Raw genomic sequence first — 24,266 nt, 5'->3', positions numbered from 1 at the left:
CACTCTGGAACTGTACTTTTGTATATGAGATCAAAATTTGTCCTGACACTTATTATATCACTTGTGTTATATCAGTGATCTTATTTTCTCTATATATTAGCTGTTAAGAACTGCTTTATTTATTTGTACTTACTATGATTTTACATCAAAATATATATAAACAGGATGGCTGTCATCTCTTGTGCTATCTTAATTTGTGTGAACTATTAAGCCAGATTGTTATACACCCTAATAGCATTTGAATATCAGTAATAAACACTACATCTATATGCTAAAAGTTCAGGCCCTGACCTTTAAAGGAAAGATAAACAGATATCCATTTTCATTTAGAAAAGCCAACAAACATTCTGCATTGACTGAAACATATGACTGACCTTCTCTTCTGACTTTATTAAACTGCTAGATCCTATGAAAGTTCAGGTTATTTTAAATTGCCAAAACAGCAATAAATATTAAGAAATCATAATTACAGAAGCACATACTGTAGGGCTAACTTACTGTGTCATTTTATATAATATAGCTCATGCAATATATAGAAACACAGCTGTAAGCTCTCTTTGTAATAAAAAGGAGTCAACACTCATATACTACATCATTAACCAGAATACCCAGGTTAAATAAAATGTGAATTTCAAGATGAAGCTTGTATGCCTCAGCACACATTTTTTAAATTTAATGATGATAATTGGTGAAATAACTGCTGTCTGTTAGCCACAAAGAAAGCACATTTGTTAAGTTTCCATAAAGCTTGTGCTATTACAATATCCTTCATTAGAAACAATCCAAAACGATCAACATCCTTGTTGTACTTGTATTTCTAACAAACTACTTGGGGTATACTTAAGCGTTTTACTTTGATTGTTATTCCACATATATGTTAAGAGTGATCAAATGAAAGCCAAAATGGGAGGTCTTGCAGTGGATATTAACACTCACATTGTTAATTCTTCTCACAGTGGATTATATGGACACGTGAAAGACAGCAGTGATGTAAAGGTATCCTTCTTTATGCACAGATATTTATTTTTTTTAATATCACCATGCATAAAAAACAGAATACTAAATAGTTTCTCTCTGTAACTTCACAATCTGAGCTAGGTGTAATTTCTGCAAATGTATTATTCTCATATGAGGAGCATAAGAGCAAATATTCCCTACAAACCTCTGATATAATTTAGATATGGGTTTTAAACCTTTTATTAGTGTAAGAGACATCCAGTATTTTCTGGTGTGAACTAGATGTTAAGTATCTTGTAGATCACTTTCCATCAGCAGGTAGCATGTATCTCCTCTGCAAAACCATCTATATAGTGGTGCTAGCAAAGTTATTAAAGAACTTGGGGGATTAGTTATTGATGAAATATTATCCAGTGCAAGAGGACCAAAATTTAAACTCATATCACAGCCAAAGTATCCATAATAAATTACAATTACATTCTCTTATCACTTCTGTCATATGTTTTGTGCAAAAATGTTGTTTTTCAATATTCCATATTCATTTGTTTATGGTTTTAAATTATTTGAAAACCTGGCTAGGAATTATTTTATATAAATGTCCAAATGACATTTCTATAGGCTTCCAATGGACACAAAAAAAATAGGTAAAAGTCTGCAGTGACTGAGAGCTTACTTGTAAGCACAGTAATTCCTTTCGCATCTAATAGCAAAATGCTTTTCCAAACAGGCTGACTTGAGCTGATGGCCTCAAGTATTTCTTGAAGGAGCATCAACAACAGAAGCAAACTGTCAACTCAATCTTATGTCATCTAAGTTTGTGGAGCTTAAAATTCAGCAACCAGAAAGACACAATCTGGTGGTTCACATGAAGTTCATAGAAAAGAAAGCATTATGATAATGTGACAAGAAGCCTGGCACCTGTGAAAATAAAATCTCTACCATTCAATGCATTGTCTTTGATATCTTTCTACTAAAACAATAATTAAACATTATCAACACTAGGAAAATACAATTTCCTATGAGGAAAACAAAGTTCATGAAGAATGTTGTCACACAGGTAAACTTTTTGTTGCAAAATGTAAATACTGCTCTTATACCTACCCTAAACATGCTCATTCTAATATCACAGAGCTTACAGCATGCATCATCCTTTAAAAAGCATTTATCAGGAAGTAAGAAATACTTGCATCTAAATGCCATTTCATTGTAATTTAAGCAATTTTTAAAGCATCTAGATGGTAATTATATAAAAATATCAAACTTTCTCACTAAGGGCATTTAATATATGATAAAAATTCCATGGGTGTACCATTGCATCTGCATGTAGTATATACATACAAGACAGATGTCAAGATAAGCATGCACCACTTTCTTCTCTGCTCTTAAACAGTCTCTCAACCCTTATTCAAACTACATCAGATAGGAAATATCACATTTCATCTCTACAGTTTAAACAATAACTTTCACATCCCAGTGGATTTAAAAAAAAACATGCTAGCTAGAAATAAGAAAGTTCATATTACCAACTCAATTCAATAGACAAAAATATAATAGACAAAATCTAACAGTAAAACTGCAATTTGAAAAGTCATGCTAACCATAAAGTTCAGAAATCTACAGAAAACACAGAAAATATAGAGTATAAAGAAAATATTCAGAAATTACAAAATACAGGCCATTTTAGCTTATTTACTTTTATTAGTTGAATAATTCCTCACTCCCTGGGTTTTGGCCAACAGAAGCTGTAAAACCCATGGCACTTCTCTTTTTTGTTAACAGATAGGAAATAATGTCACAGCCCTCTCAAAAATGGTCTTCTGTAAATATGTTGCACGCACTGAATGCAAGACTGTTGTTGGGGACAACGCAACCATTTGGCTTGAGAATGCCAGTAGCATCTGTGTTTCAGAAATAAATCCATTGCCATTCCTATACTACTGCAAAGTGCCACGCCTAATACAATGGCACTGGACACAAGGACATACACCACACCCATACATCTTACAGTATATGAGAAATGCACCGGTGCCTTACCTTTTCTTAGCTGTATACTGAGCCTCTTCCCTATCTTTTTGGTGTTATATCCGCTGTTTACAGTGGAGGTGAGGACTTTCTGAGGTGACGGTACCAGGCCCGATGGTGGTTTCCCTGATGAATTCAGACTGTGAGGTAGCTGCGAGTAGGACTCGGTCTGATCAGACTGGTTGCCCGCTCTAGACATTCTTTGTAACGTGTGAAGTCCAGAATTGTGAATATTTTTGCTGTCATTATACTGGGAATCGGGGCTGAACCGATTGGAGTAGTACATGTTCTTCTCGCTTTGGGACAATTGCTCGTATTGTTCTTTGTTTGCTGCAGGGACCACATGGAACCAAATGAATGGCGTACGCATGGCTTGGCGAAACATATGCTGTGCTCTAGGTTTCAAAATGAACAGAAAATTAGCAAATTAGGTCTGGTGGACTACAAGACATTATAAGCATAATTACTGATGTTAATTAAGCAACATGAGCTGACAGAATAGCAGAAATTCAGGCATAAAATATAAAACCTGAATCTGTTCAATAGTTTTCGTTGTCTGCCTCTTGCTAAGGTTTATTGCCTTAGGGTAACACAATGGTTAAATATGCTTAAAAAGTAACATTCCAAATACTAAGAAAAGCAAAAATTTTAACCACAATCTTGAAAGGCAGATTGCTCTACGGCAGGATTACAACATACTTTCTTGCTTTGAACCTTGATAATTGCTTCTTCAGATACAGTAATCGCAGTGATGACAGAATTATTGGAATGAAAATTACACTTTATACAAAGACTAGGTCATAAACAGACGTTGGGCACTAGGTCACAATGAGAAATACACAAAGTCAAAAAGTCTCCTCAGGCTTACATTTTGATTCAGAATCTTAGAGCATGTGGAGACAAGGTACTATCCAATAAAGGATAAAGATATAAAGAAAGCATTTCAAATGATTGTTAAAGTACAGGACAATCAGCCTAAATGATATTCTTCTGGCTCTCAACATACGTAAGCTTTCAGAACAATATTAGCATGTTTAAAATCAGACATTTTCTGCATATCTATTTTCTGCTTTCTACTTTAATTATCTGTGTGTGACATACAAACTGATTTCAGTGTTAAAAGTCTTTGTCATTTACCTCTTCAGGATTCTACCAACTTCAGATTTCCATTACACAAAAATTTATCATGTCTTACACTTCTCCAAAAAGTTCCTCTATATAGTCCCTTTAGTTTCCACACATAAAACTATAATTATTTTAAGATGTTAAAAAATAAAGCCTCTCCATTCTTTGTATATATTGAACATGATGTATTGCAAGTATAAAAGCAAAAATCATGTGGGAACTTTATGATAAACAGTTTATCAGTGTAAGAGGGCAAAGTCCGTAATGTTCAAAACCACAGCAAAAAGAATCAAATGAGAAATGTGTATATTCTAATGACAACAACTATCTTGAATTTTTGTCCTACAGCTACATTGGTCCAAATCAAGCTTAGATCATTTTTTCTTAAATACTGTATTGCCCCATACTACTGCATGGTGCACTGCTAACAATTAAATAACAAAATGTATCATGCAGTAAGTAAACTTACTGTTCAAATCTCCTATTCCGAAGGTCTCCATCATTAATCCTGACAATACAATCATTCTCACAAAAAAGATTTTCTTGTTCAGCTTTTCCACCTTTCTCCAGTCGCTTTACTAGTAGCCCCAGGGTTCTGGAACATTAAGATTACAAGTGACTATAGTTCCAAGAGTTTGCAGTATATAACATCATACTGACAATATTTAATCATAATCATTATAGAAACTAAATTTTAAAACATCTTCACCTAGGCGTAGGATACCAACTTTTCAAATAATTTACAAGCATTACCTGAATTATTATCCATTATCCACGAAACAAAGACCCTAGGTGAAACAAGCATGTCATTTAAGAGTATAAAAAGAGCAGTGAGTATGAGGACATCAGATCTATTCTTGCAAAAGGCATAGATATCTGAAGAGTAGAACTTAGTACCAAGAAGTTCCATGCACATCTTTTGTAATGGTTAACTGAAGCTGAACAAGTTCAACTTAAACTGAATTTCTGAATTAGCAAAGAGTATGACAGTCATTCATTACTGCTCCTGTGCAAGTGAAATGTGGGGTCATCTCATGCATTTATTGTAAGCCTTAACTTTTCTTGCAAGACAGCAAAGAGGAAACTAAAAATAAAAACATAAATATCATTTTTAATTCAGTGTATTATCTTAGATGAATTGGTATTCAGTAATAACTGGAAACAATTACCATTTGATAGCTTCTGTGCAATGAGTTGACCACCTCTGCCTTAGTACAGTGTCATCTTGCTGACATTCAGAGAGAGGAAATACAAATAAACATTCAGCCTGAAATTATGAAATGGATCCTGAAGAGGGAATTGCTGAAGTATTGGTAGGACTGTCTGAAAAGTCAGTCCTATTTCAATACATGAATTGTTGTTTTGAAGAAGAATTAAATCTTCTGGATTATTCTCACACCAACACTGAATTGTTTTTTGTTTGTTCGTTTCTTTGTTTTAAATATCAGCTTTATAGGATGTATTAGAGGGTCAAATTCACAGCATACAAGGTAACCCTTCGCTGCATGACAGGAATTGCAAGACCACAATATGCCTTTTAGAACAAAAATTACAATAAACATAGCACTGCAGTTCACAAATATCTCAAAGAAAATAAGTACTCAGTGATGACTAAATGGACTTCTTATGATTCAAAAGTTAGATGTGTACTTGAGCACTTCATCAAATGGGTCAGAATAGCAAAATTAACTTTAACTTTGTCTTCCACTTTAAATTCTTCATATCTCAAGATAGCACCAACATATGCATGCAAGACATTTATTTTACAGAACAGTCATGCTTTTCCTTGTACAAGCCAGATGAAGGAGTAAAAGAAACAATTTTTTTTAGTATTTCCACTTTGGAACCTTCTAGAGACATTAAGGCATGATGCTGAAAGGATCTGCACACGTAAACAGATTCTGAGAAAAACAACATAAATCATTTTGACAACACAAATCATCAAACTAAGCCTGAATTAGACAATAACATTTAACTGATACTATTCTGTCTTCAACTGATACGGTGTATTTTACAAACATCTAGCATACTGCAGGCCTAATCTTCAACCTGCACAGGTGCCATGAGTGGCAAACCTTCAACACCCTCATTTGGTACCCAATGGACTGTTTGGGTGCAGCCTCTCATGCTAACTATGATAGGGATTGACTTTAGCTCAGCTGTAGCAATTAGCAATCTATTTCTTTGCAATAACAGTGGTAAACAATGACCAGACACACTCCATCAAGCTGAAGTATCATTCCTGTAGAATCCAAGCATTTCAGAAAATATTTGGAAACCAAAATAGGTACTGGTGAGTATCTAGTCCTATCCTTCCCCATTATTTATTCATTGAGAAATTGTCACAGGAAGTGAAACACAGAAGAAAATTTTAAAATAGTCGTCCCTTTTTACTGCTATAAGCCTTGAGTACAATCTCAGGCTTTTTTTTGACATCATAAATTCTAGAAAACAAAACTTAAAGCACTATGTTTTTAGTTTCAGAAAGAACTAAATATTTACGAATGTCAATGGTAAAAGTATGTCCATTTCTCTAAGAAAAAGACAAATATATGTATGACTTCACTACATTCATTTTATCAGAATTACAGCTTTGATACGTTTGAAACTGATGTTTAGAATACAAATTTGCTATGTTTTCACATGTAAACTGTTGAATTTCTCTGGGTAGACAATGTGGGTAGAGCCCACAATGTGAAGTTATTGAAAACGTATCTCTAAAAGTGAAAGAGCAATTAAAAATCGAAAGTGAGAAGATTACACTTGAGAGAAAAGCACCATAATATTTGAAGGAGGAGAGGAAAGGACTGTGTCTGCTCTTCCTTTTCTCTCACTTCATACCCAAGGGCAGTTCCATGTGGGTATGCCCACTATAATGCCCACAGAATTCATAATTTGGGAGTGTACTGGTGTAATGGTTGCATGACAGCATACATAGTAACTGCAAAAGATCTTTTGTTTGTATGGCTATAGATCAGAAATCTCAAGATATTATCATGTAGATATCAAAACATTTTACATAAACTACAATACTCAAAACTAACATCGTGGCAATTATTCACTATGTAAAATGCTATGATTACTTCATTGCAACATCTGCACATACTTAAGAATACAAGGCAATTGGCCTATTAGTGGCTTTTGCATAGCATTTTTCTAGAAAAATAACTTTCTACTAATTTGCATTCTGAAGTAATATTAATAAATTATTAATGCAAGACACATCTTTATGCATGGTTTCTCATTTCTTAAATTTAATTCACCCACCTCCATCCTTGAACCTAGTAGAAATAGTACTAATCTTTAACCAATGGTAACGTAACACATAAGTGAGCTACCAGTCAAAATTGCAAATAATCTCATTAAACAAAGGCTATGAATTCTCCTAATGCAAGATTGCACATCTTAGACACAACATATGGTGTTCATGAGGAATTTTCTTTCTAACAGGTGTTAGAGCTAGCCTAACTGAGGCACGTAAAGCTGAGGACACGAGAACAGATTCAAGGCTGGATGAAGGCCTGCCTCAAATCTGAAACCACGATCTTCACAATGCCCAAATTCTCATTTATTTATTTATTTTTAAAGAGGCATGTGGAAAAAAGTTCCTTTTAGACACCGTTCTGTAAATGATCTCCTGAACTTGGTTTAGGAGAGTAAATTGTCCTAGAACTTGTAGAAAATGTACATACCCAAAAATTTTAATAACAAAATTTTGTACACTATTTCTTCAGCATATTATTGTCAGATGTTGGAATTTTACTCTAAAAAAGGCATTATGGAACTCATGTTTGCTATTGCAGTGAGCACAGATAAATGGAGTGGATCTGATATGGTAAACAAAACTAATTGGATTTTTTCCTTGCCACATGCTACCAGCAGTAACTCCAATAAGTTGAGAGGCAGCTCTGCTATAGTTTCAGTACTACTTTTCCTACATCAGGAAAGCTACAAATTTTGAAATGCTGCAAACAAATCTAGTCTAAAATACCAAAGCCAATATAGATGTATATAAGTGTGTGTGTTTGTACACAACAATGTAGCAGACAAATATATGGACGCGTTTGTATTTGCTTAATTTTTTCAGTTAAAGTCAGTAAATATGTTCTGCAACATAAGTTGTGGAGTTAAATGTATGAACTTCTGCACTCTGCAAACACATAGCAAAGCTGCAACCCTACAGGAACAACAATTCTAAGTGGAAATTTGGTAGCTGTGCTGTTTTATGCTGATATGGGGATAGAACGGAAACAGTACTGAAGTACAGAGATCTATCTTAGTATTTGTTTTAAATACATAATTGGGAATGTAAACAGCTTAGATTATATTAGCATTTGCACCACTGTATTTCCACAAGGTTCATTACTCTAATTATACAATTAAAATAAACTCAACTACATGAGTTAACATTTCAGTTCTAAATACAAATTACAACCAATGATAAAACCAGAAATAAGTGGCAAGTGTTTTATTGACATCTAAATTGCCTGAGTTTTTCTGAGTAGTTCTTTGAAATTGTGAACTCCCCACATGCCACCCAGCTGTATGGAAATGATGATAATTTGTCATAATAAAAACTGACAGTGTAAATACATGAGAGTAATAAAAATATAATTTTGAACATCCAGAAAACGATTCAGCCATCAATGCCCATTGCACGTTCACACTGAAGTTATTATCTATTACCTACAAACTAACTAATATAATCAAATCAGACGGAACAGAAAATAACCAATTTAGATGTCTATGTAAAGTCACTAGCATGAAAAGGCAAAAACTCGATTAAGGGACAAAAATAATGATTGGCTTAAAAGCAGATGCGTAGCAGCTTCCCACAAACCAGGCAACACTGAGATACGGGAACACCAGTATGGTGCAAATTTCCTGAGAGCAGAGGGTCTGAGTCGGCAAATCAACTTGTTTGTTCAAGATAAATTATAATGGCTGATCAATGCTAAATTGCACGTAAACTTCTTTGCACAACATTTACGTCACCGAGCGATGCAGGACACTAAAATAACTTTATCAGCTTTCATGCCGGAATCAATTTCCAATCTTTGGCAACCACTCCTTAGCATCTCAGCTTGAATACTACTTCAAATTAAGTTTATGTAACTTTTAAAAGGACGAGATCAGACAAAGAAAGCCTTGAATTCAGCTAAAAGAATGAGGGAATTTACATTTACTCCACAGGAATCTTTTCCCAATGGCTACTTTTGAAACTTAAAAGGCTGGAAATGCAGAAGTTAACACATACTTAATAGACGATCAAATACAATAGGATTGTTAGAAAGACACCTTGAAGGTGGTATGAAGGGATCTCAGTGTACACAATAGCCATTAGATGTGACTTCAATTTTCTTTGTGTCTTGAGAAGAACCAGTTTTATAGAGAAATACAAACTCATTCTAGAAATGGCACTTCTACTAAAAGCACGAAAATAAGAGAACTACAGAACAGAAGAATGTGTAACAATTTTCTTGTACAGGGTTTGTGTATGCATCGATTTTGTAATTTTTTTTACTGTTTAATAAAATTTGTTAACTTTTTGATTTAAACTGACAAGAAAATTCAATCTCCTATTTTTCACGTCCTTCTCAGACTTCCTTAATATTCTTAATTCCGTGTTTTGAGGTTATACACCCTAAATGTCCTAAGTATTTCTAGCTGCCAGATTTTTGAAGTATGGTTTATTTTGGATTCCCTGGCATGTTTTGAAAGCAAGGACAACAGCCTCACAGAATCAGTGCTCTGCACCAAAATAACATCTGATACTTATTAATGGCACTGCTTTTCTAGGATTTTCAGGTGAATATCCAAATCCTTTTCTATTCTGTTTTAATAACATAGACCTTACAGTAGTCTTGGGACTATGTCTTGGAGCTTTCCCCACTGTTATTCCCAGAGATTTCTTATGTTATTTCATATATGCCTTGTGTCAGCTGAACCTCCTTTCAGAGAAGGATATGGCAGAAGTTCAGCAACTGTCCAGAGCTTGAGAAGATTTCAAAGATTCCTAGAAGTAGAAAAGGCAATCTAATGGTAAATTGTGATACAATTATTATTAAGCTTGCAAAACCTGAGTGCTTTCTCTCTGATCACATAATTTCTTCTGTAGAAGAAGCACAGATTGAGAACTTTCTCTCCCTTTATGCTTTTCTCTCATTCTTCTCATTCTTTCCCTTTCTTTTCTTCTCTTTACCTAAATACTTAAGTGTTCACTTTCTATTTTCTCTTTCTTTCTGCATTCATTTTCATGCCTCCTATTCTGCTTACCATCTCATTTGTACCACTGGAAAAATGTGCAAGTAGCTTTTGTAAACAAAACTTTTATCTCAACAAATTTCAAGCCATAAGGTGATGAATATGTATACCCCTCCTCTCTTTTGACAAGGTGAACAAACTGTTACCTAAAGCATATGATCTAAAGGGCCAATAAAGGACAGATGGATTTGTCGAGGTAAAAACAGACAGATAATAAGCAAATGAAAGTATGATCATGTCTGTATAAATCAGTAGTGCTTTTCTCAGAGAATAACCAAGAGAGTTTTATTTTTCATCAAGAAAAATACCCTAATTTTTCCAGAAGATAAAATCAGTAGCATCTAAACAGATATGGAAGAAGACCTTACAAATTTTGTTCAAGATCAAAAGTAAATACAGAAGACAGATTTTACTCCAAATCCAAGCTTTCCACAAAAGAGCCATATATTATCCCTAAATAAAGAAAGAACATAGATATGGCATATACTTTTTTAAAGATTTGGGGTGCTTACTTTCTTTTTGGTGGCAGAAGGCCCGTGCTGACTGCATATGGGAAAGAGGAAAATCAGTATGGTTTTACACTTCTAAAATTTATCATTTTAATACCCATTGCTTATATAAGTAACATTTTCAAAATGCAGTGGAAGGAATTGGAAGAAAAGAATTGAAAGTACAGCTTAACTGCAAATGAACATCAAATAGATGAAAAACATGGTGGGCAAATGGAATAGGCTGTACTAAGCTACACAATCTGTCCAATATTTTCTTCTTGGACATCGTTTAAAGTCTTTATTGACTTTAGTTTTGTATACTTATGTTTTTATTGAGCAGATCCCTTGCTCAAATAATTTTTCTCAATGTAGCAGTGCTTTGCAGCCAGGGAAGGGACAGCCGTCTGCTGGAGTGAGAAATAAGAGGGCAGAAGAGCATTGGTCTTCCTCCAAATCTACAATTACATGGAAAGTATGGGAAAAGTGCTTTGTAAACAGTGAGGTCCTCTCCATCTCTGGCTAATCCCCCACTCTCTGAAGCCATGGACACAAGTGTCTCTCCCCACAGGCTTTTTCAGCTGAGAGTAAGCACAGCTCTCTAGAGCAGCAGATACCCCTACCCCCAAATGATGAAGGAAGCAGAAGACAGCTGCTGGGAGAAAGAAACAGTCAAGGTAGGTCAGAGCACTGCTGATGCTGCAACAAAATAAAATTCGCTTCTATCAGTGACAATTTTTTTTTTCAATACACATTAAAGCTTTGAATCCACCACTAATTACTATAACAGTAAAGCTATTTTTCTCAGACTATGCTAGTGTTTTGATTAAAGACCTAAACGCTAAATCTCTACCAAAGGAAGCATTAGAGGTGCTGCATACTGTTTAGTATTATAATCCCCTCAATGATTTTTTTATAGTAGACTATTTTCTTTGCACTTTTTAGAAAACCATTCCAGCTTTAGTAATTCCAGCTTCTGAGTCAATCAAAACACGTTAATCTTCTCCAAAAACATAATGTTTCAACTTTTTTTGCTATGTATTTTTAACTCCAACAGATGGGACAATACCAAATATCAAAAGAATAATGATTGTTTTTTCTTCCTCTCTTATCAAGTGCAGATGCAGGAAGCCTCTGGTTTAGACTGCTGATATTTCGGAACATGTGGCTATAAACAATCAGTGGGGAAATGCTGCCTAAATATCCACCTGAACTAAAGGAGCAGATTATAATTTATAAGAGCCAGAAGGTAAACATCCTAATACCTCACTTTTCCATGGGATCACATTACAGCCCTACAATTCGAACTTATTTTAAGCAGAACATTTACATTATAGGATACAGTCGGAAAACTTGCATTTCTTCCTTTCTTAATCAGTGAGGCTTCCTTTTAAGAAACATTCAATATTCCACATAAACCAAATGCACACAATACAAGAATTAACATAACTAAGATAAAACATGGCAAGTTATGATTCAGTTAAAATCCTACACGATACGTTACCTTCCACCTCGGGCACTGAAAGGCACTACATGGATTCCCAAAGGCCCACCGTCGTTGGAGACTTCTACGAGCTTTACCATATCACTGTGAGACAACGATGAATGAGGGAATATGAACATGTACTGTGAATGAACCAAAAAACCCCACACAAAAACAAGAACATTTCAAAAATTACATCATGGTGATGAAAGCATCCTTGAATGCTACATACCTGAATAGTAATCTGATAGCATGAAAGGAAATCAATCATTAAAAATAGTTTGATTAATAAAATAAGTGAAAATCAAAGCAACTGATACTTAGTTTGCTGTATCAAAATAAGCATAATCATCACACAGATATTGTTCTATTTCTCCCTTATTATAAAGCCAGATTTAATTGTTTGCCTACTACCAAACAGAAATATCTTAAGTGTCACATACAACTTTTCCCCAAAAAGCTAAATCTGACCATAACAGTAGCGTGTTTTATTTGTTTACTTAAGGGAGACCCAACTCCAAGTATTAATATTTGTCTTAACAAAACTACTCCTTAATTAAATGAGGATTGTTAAATTTATAACTCTTTAAATTCTTCTGCTTTTACAATGAATTTATTAGCTTTATTGTGTTGCCATTTCTTTTACTGAAAGCTTGCTGTATCTATAACTCCTTAGGAGAATAAGTTTCCCCATTAAGATGTATCTATAACATTCCCAAAAAACCACATGTGCTCCTGAAGCAACCATTCATTTTGTTTTCAGTTTTACTTTCTTCCAGCAGAAGGTATAAGAGGAAAGCACAAGTTCAGAAAAAATATGTGCAAAGATTCTGGAAATAAATTTGGACCGAACCCGCTGATGATTTTGAAACATGTACACAGCTGGAAAGGTGGAGCATAGCCCATAGGCCATAAAGAGGCCTACATACACAGATGAGAAAATAATGCACAAAGGCCAAACCTCTCTGTAATTTGGAAGCGACAGATCTGATCAAAAGACACAATCTAAATTCGTGACTTATACCTCTCTCTGGCATTGCATACTTTTTTCATGTCTCCTGGCACTGTAAATATATATGTATATAATGCATACACACATCTTTGAGAAGCTTGTTTCTCTTAAGCATACAAATCAAATTTCATCTAGAAACGGAGCAAAGAGCAAGACCAATGCCATGTGATAGCAGTAAAAGATTTTCTATTTCCTTCAATAGGCTCTTGATCATATGGTGGCACACCACAAAAACTATCTGGAATCCGATAATAACCGGATCACACACTGTTAGGAAGTCACACAAATTCTGTAATCTAGTGTGGTTTACATTTCTTTCACATTTTTTTTTCCCAAATTTTAAGGTAAGTTTTATGCTTGTTTTATGCCACATTTTGTGTCTGTTTTTAACCTATTTTTTAAATGATGTAATGGAAATACTCTGTCACCATTGTTTAGCCCTAGGAAGTACTGAAAGTGTGGGAGAGCTGAGATACAGCAGCCAAAAAAAGTGCTATTCTTCAGCTTTGGACAAGCACTATAGGATTGATCATATTACAGCACTTGGCAATGTTTCCTGTCCCAGTTTATGTATCAGCTAATTTTGTTTTTTTCTAACTGTACAGTAAGACTACATTTTCATTAACTTTCATGCAGAGAAACTCACAGGAATCAAGCAATGTCTCCTTACCCTGAAGACATTCTAACAGACATCTATTACTGCTGTTATACCTATGCTACTTATGATCGACTTTCTTTCTGACTTTCCTATTATAGTAAAAAACAAGCAAAAAAAAACATACAAAAAACCCAAAAAACAAAAAAAAAACCCAAAACCCTGATACATGTCATCCTGTGATCCTCCCGGAACTGTCCTAAGTGGGAGAACAGCCTAAACAAAAATCCACTTTTCACAGCCAGATTACACTATTTAACTTGTTTTACCGCTTGAGCCAGTATCTTTCCTTTTTTCTAATATATACATTTAAGGCCTGTGCACTCATTTTTCTTCTACTGTTTTTCTTTCAAAATTACATTCCAAATTCAAATCTTCAACTCTGTAAAATGGAGAATGAAAAGAAATGGCCCCTTCCTAAGAGATACTGTTTCAACTCTGCTTCTCACAGATTTTCTCAAAAGTTTGCCAAAGTATTTCAGTAGTATTTCAAGTATTTCAAACAAACATACAAAGAAGTATGATATCAAAACAGAAAAGAAGGAGGCCATGCATGATGCAAGGCCAATGAGTTAATTAAAAGCAACATCAAGAAGTATTAAATTTGACAGAAATTCCATAAATCCTATTTAGCAAGCAGTTTTTGAAATTACAGGAGATTCTGTAAATGGAATGGAGTAAACTCAGCAAGTATTGTTTAACAGATGTCACCATTTGACTATGCAACTTCTGTGACCCCACATGCCTTCCAAGCAGACTGTGAACAGTTCACAGGTAATAAGATTTTCCCCCTTGAAATTCCTGTCCGTTAATTTATTTGTACTACCACTGACCCAATTCCTTCCACCAAGTTTTCAGAGTTCCATCAAATAAGCATCTTCTTTGAGGCAGAAAATCAGCACTTAGCATCAGCACTTAGAAACATTAAGTGTCCAGTGTTTATCCTTGACACAAGATTTTTTAAGTTTCTTAAAAACTGCCTCAAAAAGGGTGTGTGAAATAAATTGTTTAAAAACAAAACTACACATGACCTAAAAAAAGGCTGCCCTGTTTTCTTAAGAGCAGGTCCTGAGGTTTTTGCAAATCTATGTTCAGTCTCAAAACTCATCATTAAAACAATATGTTCTGCCAGTAACTTACTCCAGGGAAAAATTGGTATTGTTCTCCAAGCCAGTGTCTGCGTGTCCAACAGGCTCAACTCTGCTGTTGTCCTCCTCTGTTCGATCTTCATCCTAGGTATTAAATAGGATAAAATCTCATTAATCTACATTTAACAGTTTTGTTTATTGCAATAATGACGGTGTCCCGTTTTCAAATTATGGCTGTTACCAAAGTTGAAGTGGAAATATGTGCTTCCACAATTGAAATAAAAACCTTTTTATTTGCTGCCTGAAATTTTTGTGTATCATTTTCATCACTGTATGCTTTTTTGTAATAATAGTCAGTTTTATATCTTAACTTTGCTATATATATAGAAGCTAAAGAAGCTATCACAGGCAATATCTGTTTGGAAGGCACATGAGCTGGGACATAAAGACAGCTGCCAGCCAGCAGTGTGGGTGCAAACTCCCACAGAGCTCTTTCTGCACTGGTTACTAGGAATTCAGCTAGGCACACCAAGGCACGCTTGCAAAAACAACAGACAAAATTGTGGCTCCTGTAGTTTGACAAACTACCAATACATCTTTAAACATTTTTATCACAGGACTTTATTCACAGCATGCCATGAATGGCTGATATCAGGGAGTTACACAAGGCTCTAATGATAACAATTGATTTTGTTTTTAATTTGACTTTCCAAAAAGTATATGCATTATTCACCAAACATAATTTTAATGTCAAGGTTGAGAATGCTGTACTGCTGGACCACCAGTAATGATGATCTACAATCCTTCTTACACCTACGTTCCTCATTAGAAGCTTATGGTTTTAATTACTTCTGTGACCAAACCAAAAATAATTCATGTGAACAGTAGGATTCAAACACAGACTTAGATTCTAGAGTCAGAGCCATTAAGACAAAAAAAATAATACATGATAGGTTATGAGTTCAGCCCACAGAGTCAGACAATATATTAAATTATTGAAGAGATATTAAAGAAAGGCAGAGACACTTAGTAATGTCCAACTGACATTTCCACTGAGAGTCTGGAAAAGCAGGAGGCTGGATGCATCAGGCTTCCATGAGCTGTAGCCTTTGTGCATCCCAGAGAGAAGCGCACTGCGTGAAGCTGAGCTACTTGAAGACTGATGATCCTGTGTTGTGAGAGGCTTTAATGCACACTTCTTTGTCATCCATCTCTGCTAAGTACTAGGCAAATAATACATTTCAAAGGTTAACCAGCATCTTGAACCTTCCTAGAACTGCATTATGAACGCAAACAACAACTCAAAATAAAATATATTCCATATAGTAAAAGTTGCTTATAAACCCACTGTAAATATTAACCTGTACATTAAGAAACGTCATTACTTATGCTTACATTTCTGTTTAATAGCTTCAGGTGAAGCTCTGTATGTACAACCAAGTACAAGGAATGAAGACTAAAAATAAATAAATATTCATATAGCCACTTCAATTATAAGGTTAAATGCAGCAAAAAATATATAGAAAGGGAAATCAGAACATTGCAACTGTTTCCCCTTAAAAAGAGGTGTTACACTGTTTCATAGATCCTTGTCATGGGTTTCTCATTTCAAAGTGAGGGACACAGGCTATTACAGAGACTTACTTGTTTATATTGTGCTGGAACTATAATCTGTAAGTTTAAAATCAGAGTTACTGAAAAAATGCAATTTTGAATTACAGATGTACTAAGAGGTCATCCCAAATGTCATTTTGTTAATGCAGCATTTGGGACAATTTTCCATGCTGGTTTCAAGCAAACATACAAAAAGGACACATCTAAGAAAAGACTAAAATAGCCTCCTACCTGTTAGTAGATACACCTCCACTAACAACAATAACAAAAAGTCTGTCTTTATGTTGCATTATTTTGGCAAACACATCTACGTATTTACAAGAGAAGCATCATTCATCTAGCACTCCTTGGCTCCTATGCATTAGCAACCTTCAGTCACCTATGTGTTTCCCTTGATATTTTAGTGTCTGTAAACAAATTTCCCCTTGCCCTATACAGTTTTCAGGGCCCTTATTTGGACTTCCCCTTGGCAGACTGACTTTAGAAGTCCTCCTGGATTATGCCCCCTGTGCACAACAGTAGCTAAATCCTTGTGGAAAGCTTTCTTCTTAGCTCTGTGTCCTTGCTCTCGCTCCCAGAGGTTCCCCATGTCAGCTCACACCCAAGCCTCTCCACTTGCTGCATGTCCCATTTTCCTTCCACCAGTCCCACCTTGTACAGCAGAGGTTCCTTCTGCCACCCTCCTGTAAGCTGGGGTGCAGTCACAGCCAGCTCACCTTCCCACTGCCCAACCATAACTTTCAACTTAGGACGCGACACATCCAAAACTGCTAACCAAAAGCTAAGTTAAACAGACTCTATCTGGCAAAAACCACATTTAGCTTCTTTGTGTGTCTTTCTTACTGATAAATATAAACACAGTCAGTTTTGGACCAGACACGCTGTCATTTATCCAAGCAATTACAAAAAAGCCTGGCTCTTCCCGGACAGCAGACAGATCTGTATCAACAGCTTGTCTGTGCCTGTAAATAGGTGCTTAGAGGAGGAATCACAACCCTAACTACAGCACTTCCATAATCAACAGATGTACAATGTATCTTTTTAAAAATCTTTACTATTACAGTAATCAAGCACTCTTTTATGCTGAAAATAACACAGATTTTGATTTACACTGGGGTGAATGGAGAGAAAAATTGGACACCAACAGAGGGATTTGACTTAAAATTTTGATTTACTATGGAAAGTAACTAGCTGTGAAAATCTCTGCATCTAGCAATTATTTCTTTATTTGGAAAGTAGTTTTCTTCTGAAAGGCAAATTCCACCTGTACACACTGTCGGGAGGAAAGCCAAGAAGAGCACACTTAGAAGAACAAGACAGCTTCTGAGAGCCTAGATGGATAATACTGAGATCTAACTTCCAGAAATAACTGATTTGATCACACTCCCAAACTCATAAGGTTTTTTTGGTCTCTATAAATCACCAATAGGTTATATATTAAAAGACAAAGTTTCTCATGGATGTAACATACACCACAGACTTGTTCCAAAATTGAAGTAGTTAGTAGTCATATCATTTTCGCAGCATGGAGGAAAATTTAAAGAACCTCTTCTAGTGTACTTAAACACACCCAAAGTGTTCAGTACAAACCTCCACCAATTCCCTTTTTCTGTTAACCAAGGTCCCTCACACAGATCTTCTCCCCAGAGCCTCACTGGGCCACCAGCCGCAGGTGTAGCTCCGCATAAAGCACATAAACCACCTGTCATGTATTTAGACTACTACATCAGATGTTACACAATACAATGGCTGCCTTGAACAATGACATAAAAAAGGAAAACAAGTCTTAACATTTGTTTTAGGTATGTTAAGACAACTGGAGGCTCGAAAAGTTGTTCCTACTTTTAGATGGATCTGTTTAAAACTCCTGTGTCTTAGTCAACTTTGTGAACACAGCAGCATTAGTGATCTACAATCTGTAATAAAATTAACTACTCAAACACTGAGGAAAAAATCTTCACAACTCAACATGGACTATGAGTGTTAACAGTTCCATGTATTAAAAAGTGCATTTCGCTGTTCATCTGCACAGCTTACAAGAAATCACAGAATACACAGGAAAAGCTGCCTTTTTAAATATTTTTGAAGATTTCTCTGTCACTCCTTATGATTGCAAAATCCCCACAGCTATTTTTGCCATTGAACCTTGTTCACTATACATGCACTCAAATAAATTATTTAATTACATTTTCTTGGATCATTTCTCCTTCAGGATCTCCATCTCATTCACATAGGAGACAGCCATAACCACTGGCTGCAGATTGAAGATTGCCTTCTGCATAACTTTCAGAGTTTGAAACCAGCCTTGCCTTCCTATTCTTAGAGGACAGTTTATCTTTCATTACCAAAATATCAGCTCCTACATCTAATTAAACCACAGTCACTACCTGTTTCTGCTTTATTTTCAAACATGAACTTTTCCACAGATCTGTGCTGCTCCATGCATTTCTGATGAGCTCTACAAAAACATAAGCAGAACTATTTCATTTTCCTTTTTCACATTCCTTCCTGAAGCTTTTCTTTTGACAATTACCTGTAGAAAACTCAATAGCAGCCATGGAGGCTGAACAATGTGTGCTCTTTGCTCACATTCCTCCACGCTTCATTGATGCATGCTTCATCTCCAGGTGCCCGGCCAGAGCAGTGATTGCCATCTACTTCAGCCAGGCACAATTGGAAATGGGTTCTGAGACACACAGGGGTTATGCATGCATCTCTCTTTGAATGCTGAAATCTCAAATTTGGTAACAGTATCTGCATTCTATCAGTAATTAATAACAGGGAGAGAAGATGGTTTTTATTTTCCCCCGGTTCAGAGAGAAATAACAAAATTATTTCATTGTTTTCAGAAAGTAATTTGATATTTTTAATGATAATGGTTACACGAAATAGAACAACTGTGTTTTCAAATAGTTTGTACGTTCTTGCTTTTGGGAAAGTGTGGGCTCTGGGCAGCCTCTCTGGCCTGTTGTATCAAGGGCTATAACGCTTCCAGTAAGAAGAGAAAGTCTGGCAAATTTAGCTGTAAACTTCAGTAAATCTGTTCCCATTGCACACAAACCATTTTTTTTCCCCATCCTCTGAAGTTGTTAATAGCTCAAAAGATATAGCCTCAACTAGATAGCGTGACATGGGTACACAAGAGTTATATGAAGAAACAGTCTTTTAAAATATAATTAAACCCATTTTGTATTTTTAGTGGTCCGCAGAGTAATTGCGGCAAAGTATGTTCATGTGAGTTGGTTGTTCTCATTATACAACACTTTCAGCAGTTTTCCTAACTTTTGCTACAGAAAGAAGGGTCTGAAATGGCAAGGTATTGCCAGCATTATGGTAAACAGGCAGAGCTGCCAGCGTGAGCAGCATACAATCAATTCGTCTGACATGCACACCTCTACAAAGAGAAGCCTTTCACTATACTGCCTCTGTGTTGGAGTAATCAAGCTTGTTTCCTTTCCAGAATTTACATTTTAAGTCTTAGTGCAGAGAATTAAAGTACTATGGATAATGAACAGAAAGGAACAGCATGTAACTTTCAACAGATACTTCCGATTTTAAATAGAGAAGAACACGTTATCAGTAAAGAGAAGCTCCTGAAAGACTGCTCACCAGTATTTTTTCCCAGCTGGGATACAACAAAAACAAGACTTACGTTATTAAAATATGCCCTTCCCTTCATATTTCCCCTTTTATTCTCTTGCTCTTCTGTGTAATGATTATGGTAGAAGAGACCACATTTGCTATTATAGTCTCCTGGCTGCCGCATTTTATAAATGTTTGTTTGGTCCTTGCAACATAACGCAGGTTCTCTCTGTATGATCAGGCTTGATAGGCAACAGCTCCTAAGGGACCTATTTCCTGAGTCTTAACTAGCACATATATACCAGTATCAGGCTTTTGTGCTAATGTTCTCATTTCTTGATTAACTGGCCAAATCTCAAGAGAAGGGCAATTTTCAGTCGAATCTGAAGAATGGTTACAAAGATCACATGGGGAAAAAACAAACGTTATTGAATAAAAAAGTATGATTTCTCCCTGTTGCACACAAATATATACCTGCACAAATAATTAGATAAGAGCTTTATGTAATCCACATAGGTTCTATACTAGGTGCACTGCTATTATCAGCAATCCAGAGGGTGAGAGGGAGAAATCTTATGTTAAATCATCATCCATTTAAACAAACAAGTAAACAAAACACAACAGAAACAGCTGATTATTTTTTTTTCTTTTTTATGGGGTCATTATTCTGCTACATGTCAGTCACTCCTAGGTTGTTCACATACTTGTGCAGAGAGTCACCCCACAATTGGAAATGGCAATATTCATATAGTTTCTATATGCTTCACTAATCCAAAATGAAATTTGCCTTGCTCAGTCAAATCACTGAATAGATATCATACAGGCATAAAGGAGCACAGAATGGAAGGGATTTCCTTGGTCTCCTGATAAATATCAAATTCATCCCCTGCTATCACAGGCAATCATCTCTTATTTCCCATTTAATAAACGGATCAAGCTGAGCTTTAAAACTGGTTGGCTTCATAAAGGCACCATTTCTATTGTGAACTGCCTTGGAAGGAAATGTTTTTACAGATTTAAATGATGTATTTTATTTATTTTTGTCCTCACAAAAAAAAAAACAACCAAAACACCAGATTTCCAGTAAAAAAAAAAATTAGTTTGATATAACTTTCCTTTGACAAACCTATACAATACTTCATTCAGTTCTGACTATCTACCATTTCCTTTCATACTTAATGACTTCTCTTAAAGCATACACTTAAACCTTGCAATAACTAACAAAAACTGGTCAAACCCTGTATTATCTCAATTATTTTGTTATATGTATTAGTTTAGAGGTTTACTGGAGTCCATGGTCCTCTGGGGCTCAGCAATCTGTGCTGTGTCACTGAATCACATTCATCTATTCTGTAACAATTACACAGCACACATCTCTATCACACAGCTAGCAACACTAACTACAGGAGCACAACATAAATGTTGCTTGGCCATTTAAAGCAGCTTTCACTAAAAAGGCTTTTTAGTGGATTACACTGCAGTTGTCTGTTAATTCTTTTTACAGGAGGCACTACAGACAAGTACGAGAGCCCTCAAAGTGTTGTAGTGGGTTAGACAAAAGCTCTTCCCATCAAAGGATTTAACTTGAGATATATTGCATCACAATCATGAAAATCTTGGACATAACGTGTGTTATGGAGGTTTGTCCGTACTGTTGCTCTTAATTAAAATTCTTAAATATCATTTTGAAAGGAACTAAAAATTTGCAGTAAAAATTTTACTGTGATAAAGCATTTCAAAAATCCTCCTACACTCCTCGATAAAAAGATCATGAACAGAAAGGAGCACCAGCCAAATACACACAGGCACATCCTCCCCACCTCCAGTTGCGCAGCACACAGTCCAAGTTTCCCTCCAACCCTCATCCTATCTGATGCTGCTGCTCCTCCTCTAAAGGAAGGGGTTTTAACGTGACCTTACAGTTGTAGCTTGCCAACAAACAGTAAGAAATGCATTAAAACTCTGTTGTTGTTGTTGTTACTGATGAAACATGTTTGTGTGAATTAATGTCGCTCAACGGTCAGAGCCTCCTAGCAGAGAAAAAACAAGGCAAAATAAAAGGTTTTGCGAATATATGAGTAACTCAGCAAAGCTGTACAGGGGAAAAGGAAGAAAATGGAATCTGACAGAGAGTGAACAACAGTAATGTCTAAAGCATTGCTAATTCTCAAAGATAAACCATAAGAGGAGAGATTGAGGTTAGATGTTTGGAGGAAATTCTTTACTCAAAGGGTGGTGAGGCCCTGGCTCTGCTGCCCAGAGAAGCTGTGGGTGTTCCATCCCTGCCGGTGTTCACAGATAGGTTGAATGGGGCCCTGGGCAACATGGTCTTGTGAGAGGTCCCTGCCCATGGCAAGAGGGAACCAGATGGTCTTTAAGGTTCCTTTCAACCCAAACCATTCTAACACTTCTCAGTGTGCACTGTAATCATATTTCATAGCCTCTATTCACTGTTTGGGTGAAAACTACATCAGTATTCCCCTTGCCAAGCAGCATCCCATTCCACAACATTTCATGTCGTCTCTGAGACTGCTGACAGGGCAAGGTGCAAGGCAGAGCAAGGAGTTGTACAGTAATCTGATAGCTGCTATAATGAATCCATACAGCAAGGTTCCTCTGCAGGTTGCAATTATCAGGTGGGTATGGAAGATATGTAGCTCTTAACACCAAATCATATTTAAGGGACTTTTCAAGAAAGGCTGGTGTCACTACACATTGAGCCATTCTGGAATAGCTTTTCTCCCACAAATAATATGTATTGGCATAATTGTCTAAGCATTTTAGAAAATATAACAATAATACAAAAATAATAATTTTTGGAATTTCTGTTCACTTACAAATGATTAACATGTACCCAAATTTAACCCAATAACAGTTTGGATAAGATTTTGCATAAGACATTTCTAAAAACAATAGTATTAAAACAGATCTTAAATGTCTCCCAGTAGCTTAGGATGTTGGGCCTGCTGGGATGCCTGTTCCTGCTGGGAGATACCAGATAAGCTTTGTCTCTTCTTTTTCTGATCACCAGGTAACAATGGTAGTCCATATCCTATTTTTTTTTAAAAAAAAAAAACATTTTCTCATATGCAAACCATCTGACTGACTAAAATTCAAGATGATTTGTTACATAATTGATTTTGGAGACTATTCACTCATAGAGATGCCTATGAGCAGAAAGGTTGAAATAGGAAGCCCAGGTTGAGGCTGACCCAGCAGCCCATTTCAGTGCCAATAGCGCCGCCTATTGGCGAGCCCACTATAATGACGTTTTGAAAAGCGCTGTGATGACAGAAAGTCAACCGAAAGATTACACGTAAACAGAAGGTACTGTTCCTATGGTAGATATTTGAAATATGTTAAGCATGGAAAGCCACGCTTTCAATATTAACTAAAGCATCTAAAGAGCTTTCTGAAGATTTGGTCAATAATGAATTATAGGTGTTTCTGCTGTATTACAAAGAAAAGTATTCATCTTATAGATCCATGTATGGTTTTATCACATTACCTCAGATTGATTGCTGTCCCAAAAATAAAGTGGTTTCATTCTGTGGATCTGCATGGTAACAGTTTTTTATCTGCTTTCTTTTTTTTCAAAAGTTTCACAGAAGAAAGTCTCTATTCTTTGTTTGTTTTAAATAAGGCTTATCTGCAGACTATTTCCACTTTCAAACCTCTGAAATTTTATACTCTTTTAATATGATTCATAGTCTGAAATAGAGACCACCAAGATCTGTCAGTGTAAAGCAAATATTAGGGTTCATACTAAATACAGAATCAAAGTCATACTTTGATGTCTAAGTCATGGGAAATATTTTTAATGGAAATGGTTATCACCTTTATTTGAAACAAGGCTACAATTATAGGTCATTGTATAATTAAATTCCCCTGGAAAGTTTATCCCAAAGGCCAGGCTTGGTTTGTGTAGGCTCTTTTATCACTTACCTTGAATAACAGAGGGATTACCTCATGACAT

The 24,266-nt window shown here is 35.7% G+C and overlaps 1 protein-coding gene across 1 annotated transcript; it reads right to left on the bottom strand.

Annotated features, from left to right (window-relative positions):
• Nucleotides 1-2,734: 2,734 nt before the first annotated feature.
• LOC104911395 (partitioning defective 3 homolog) lies at nt 2,735-15,259 on the bottom strand. The gene is made up of 4 exons (XM_019616333.1): nt 15,147-15,259; nt 12,361-12,444; nt 4,574-4,699; nt 2,735-3,374 (listed from the first exon to the last, which is right to left on the bottom strand). Exons 2-4 carry the CDS (start codon nt 12,438-12,440, stop codon nt 2,750-2,752), a joined length of 831 nt encoding a protein of 276 aa, XP_019471878.1. The 5' UTR covers nt 12,441-12,444; nt 15,147-15,259; the 3' UTR covers nt 2,735-2,749.
• Between the last annotated feature and the right edge of the window lie 9,007 nt (nt 15,260-24,266).

The sequence above is a fragment of the Meleagris gallopavo genome, chromosome 6, assembly GCF_000146605.3.
Source record: "Meleagris gallopavo isolate NT-WF06-2002-E0010 breed Aviagen turkey brand Nicholas breeding stock chromosome 6, Turkey_5.1, whole genome shotgun sequence".
Taxonomy (NCBI): domain Eukaryota; kingdom Metazoa; phylum Chordata; class Aves; order Galliformes; family Phasianidae; genus Meleagris; species Meleagris gallopavo.
The sequence above is the reverse complement of the archived record's forward strand: the minus strand, read 5'-3'. Positions and strand labels throughout refer to the sequence as shown.

Bases quoted from the DNA above. Each gene is read 5' to 3' on its own strand.
- LOC104911395 (XM_019616333.1), bottom strand. From the start codon at position 12,440: ATGGTAAAGCTCGTAGAAGTCTCCAACGACGGTGGGCCTTTGGGAATC. The intron at 4,700-12,360 runs GTAACGTATCGT...TTAATGTTCCAG, and splicing joins TTCAGTGCCCGAGGTGGAAG to AACCCTGGGGCTACTAGTAA. The intron at 3,375-4,573 runs GTAAGTTTACTT...TTTGAAACCTAG, and splicing joins CGGAATAGGAGATTTGAACA to AGCACAGCATATGTTTCGCC.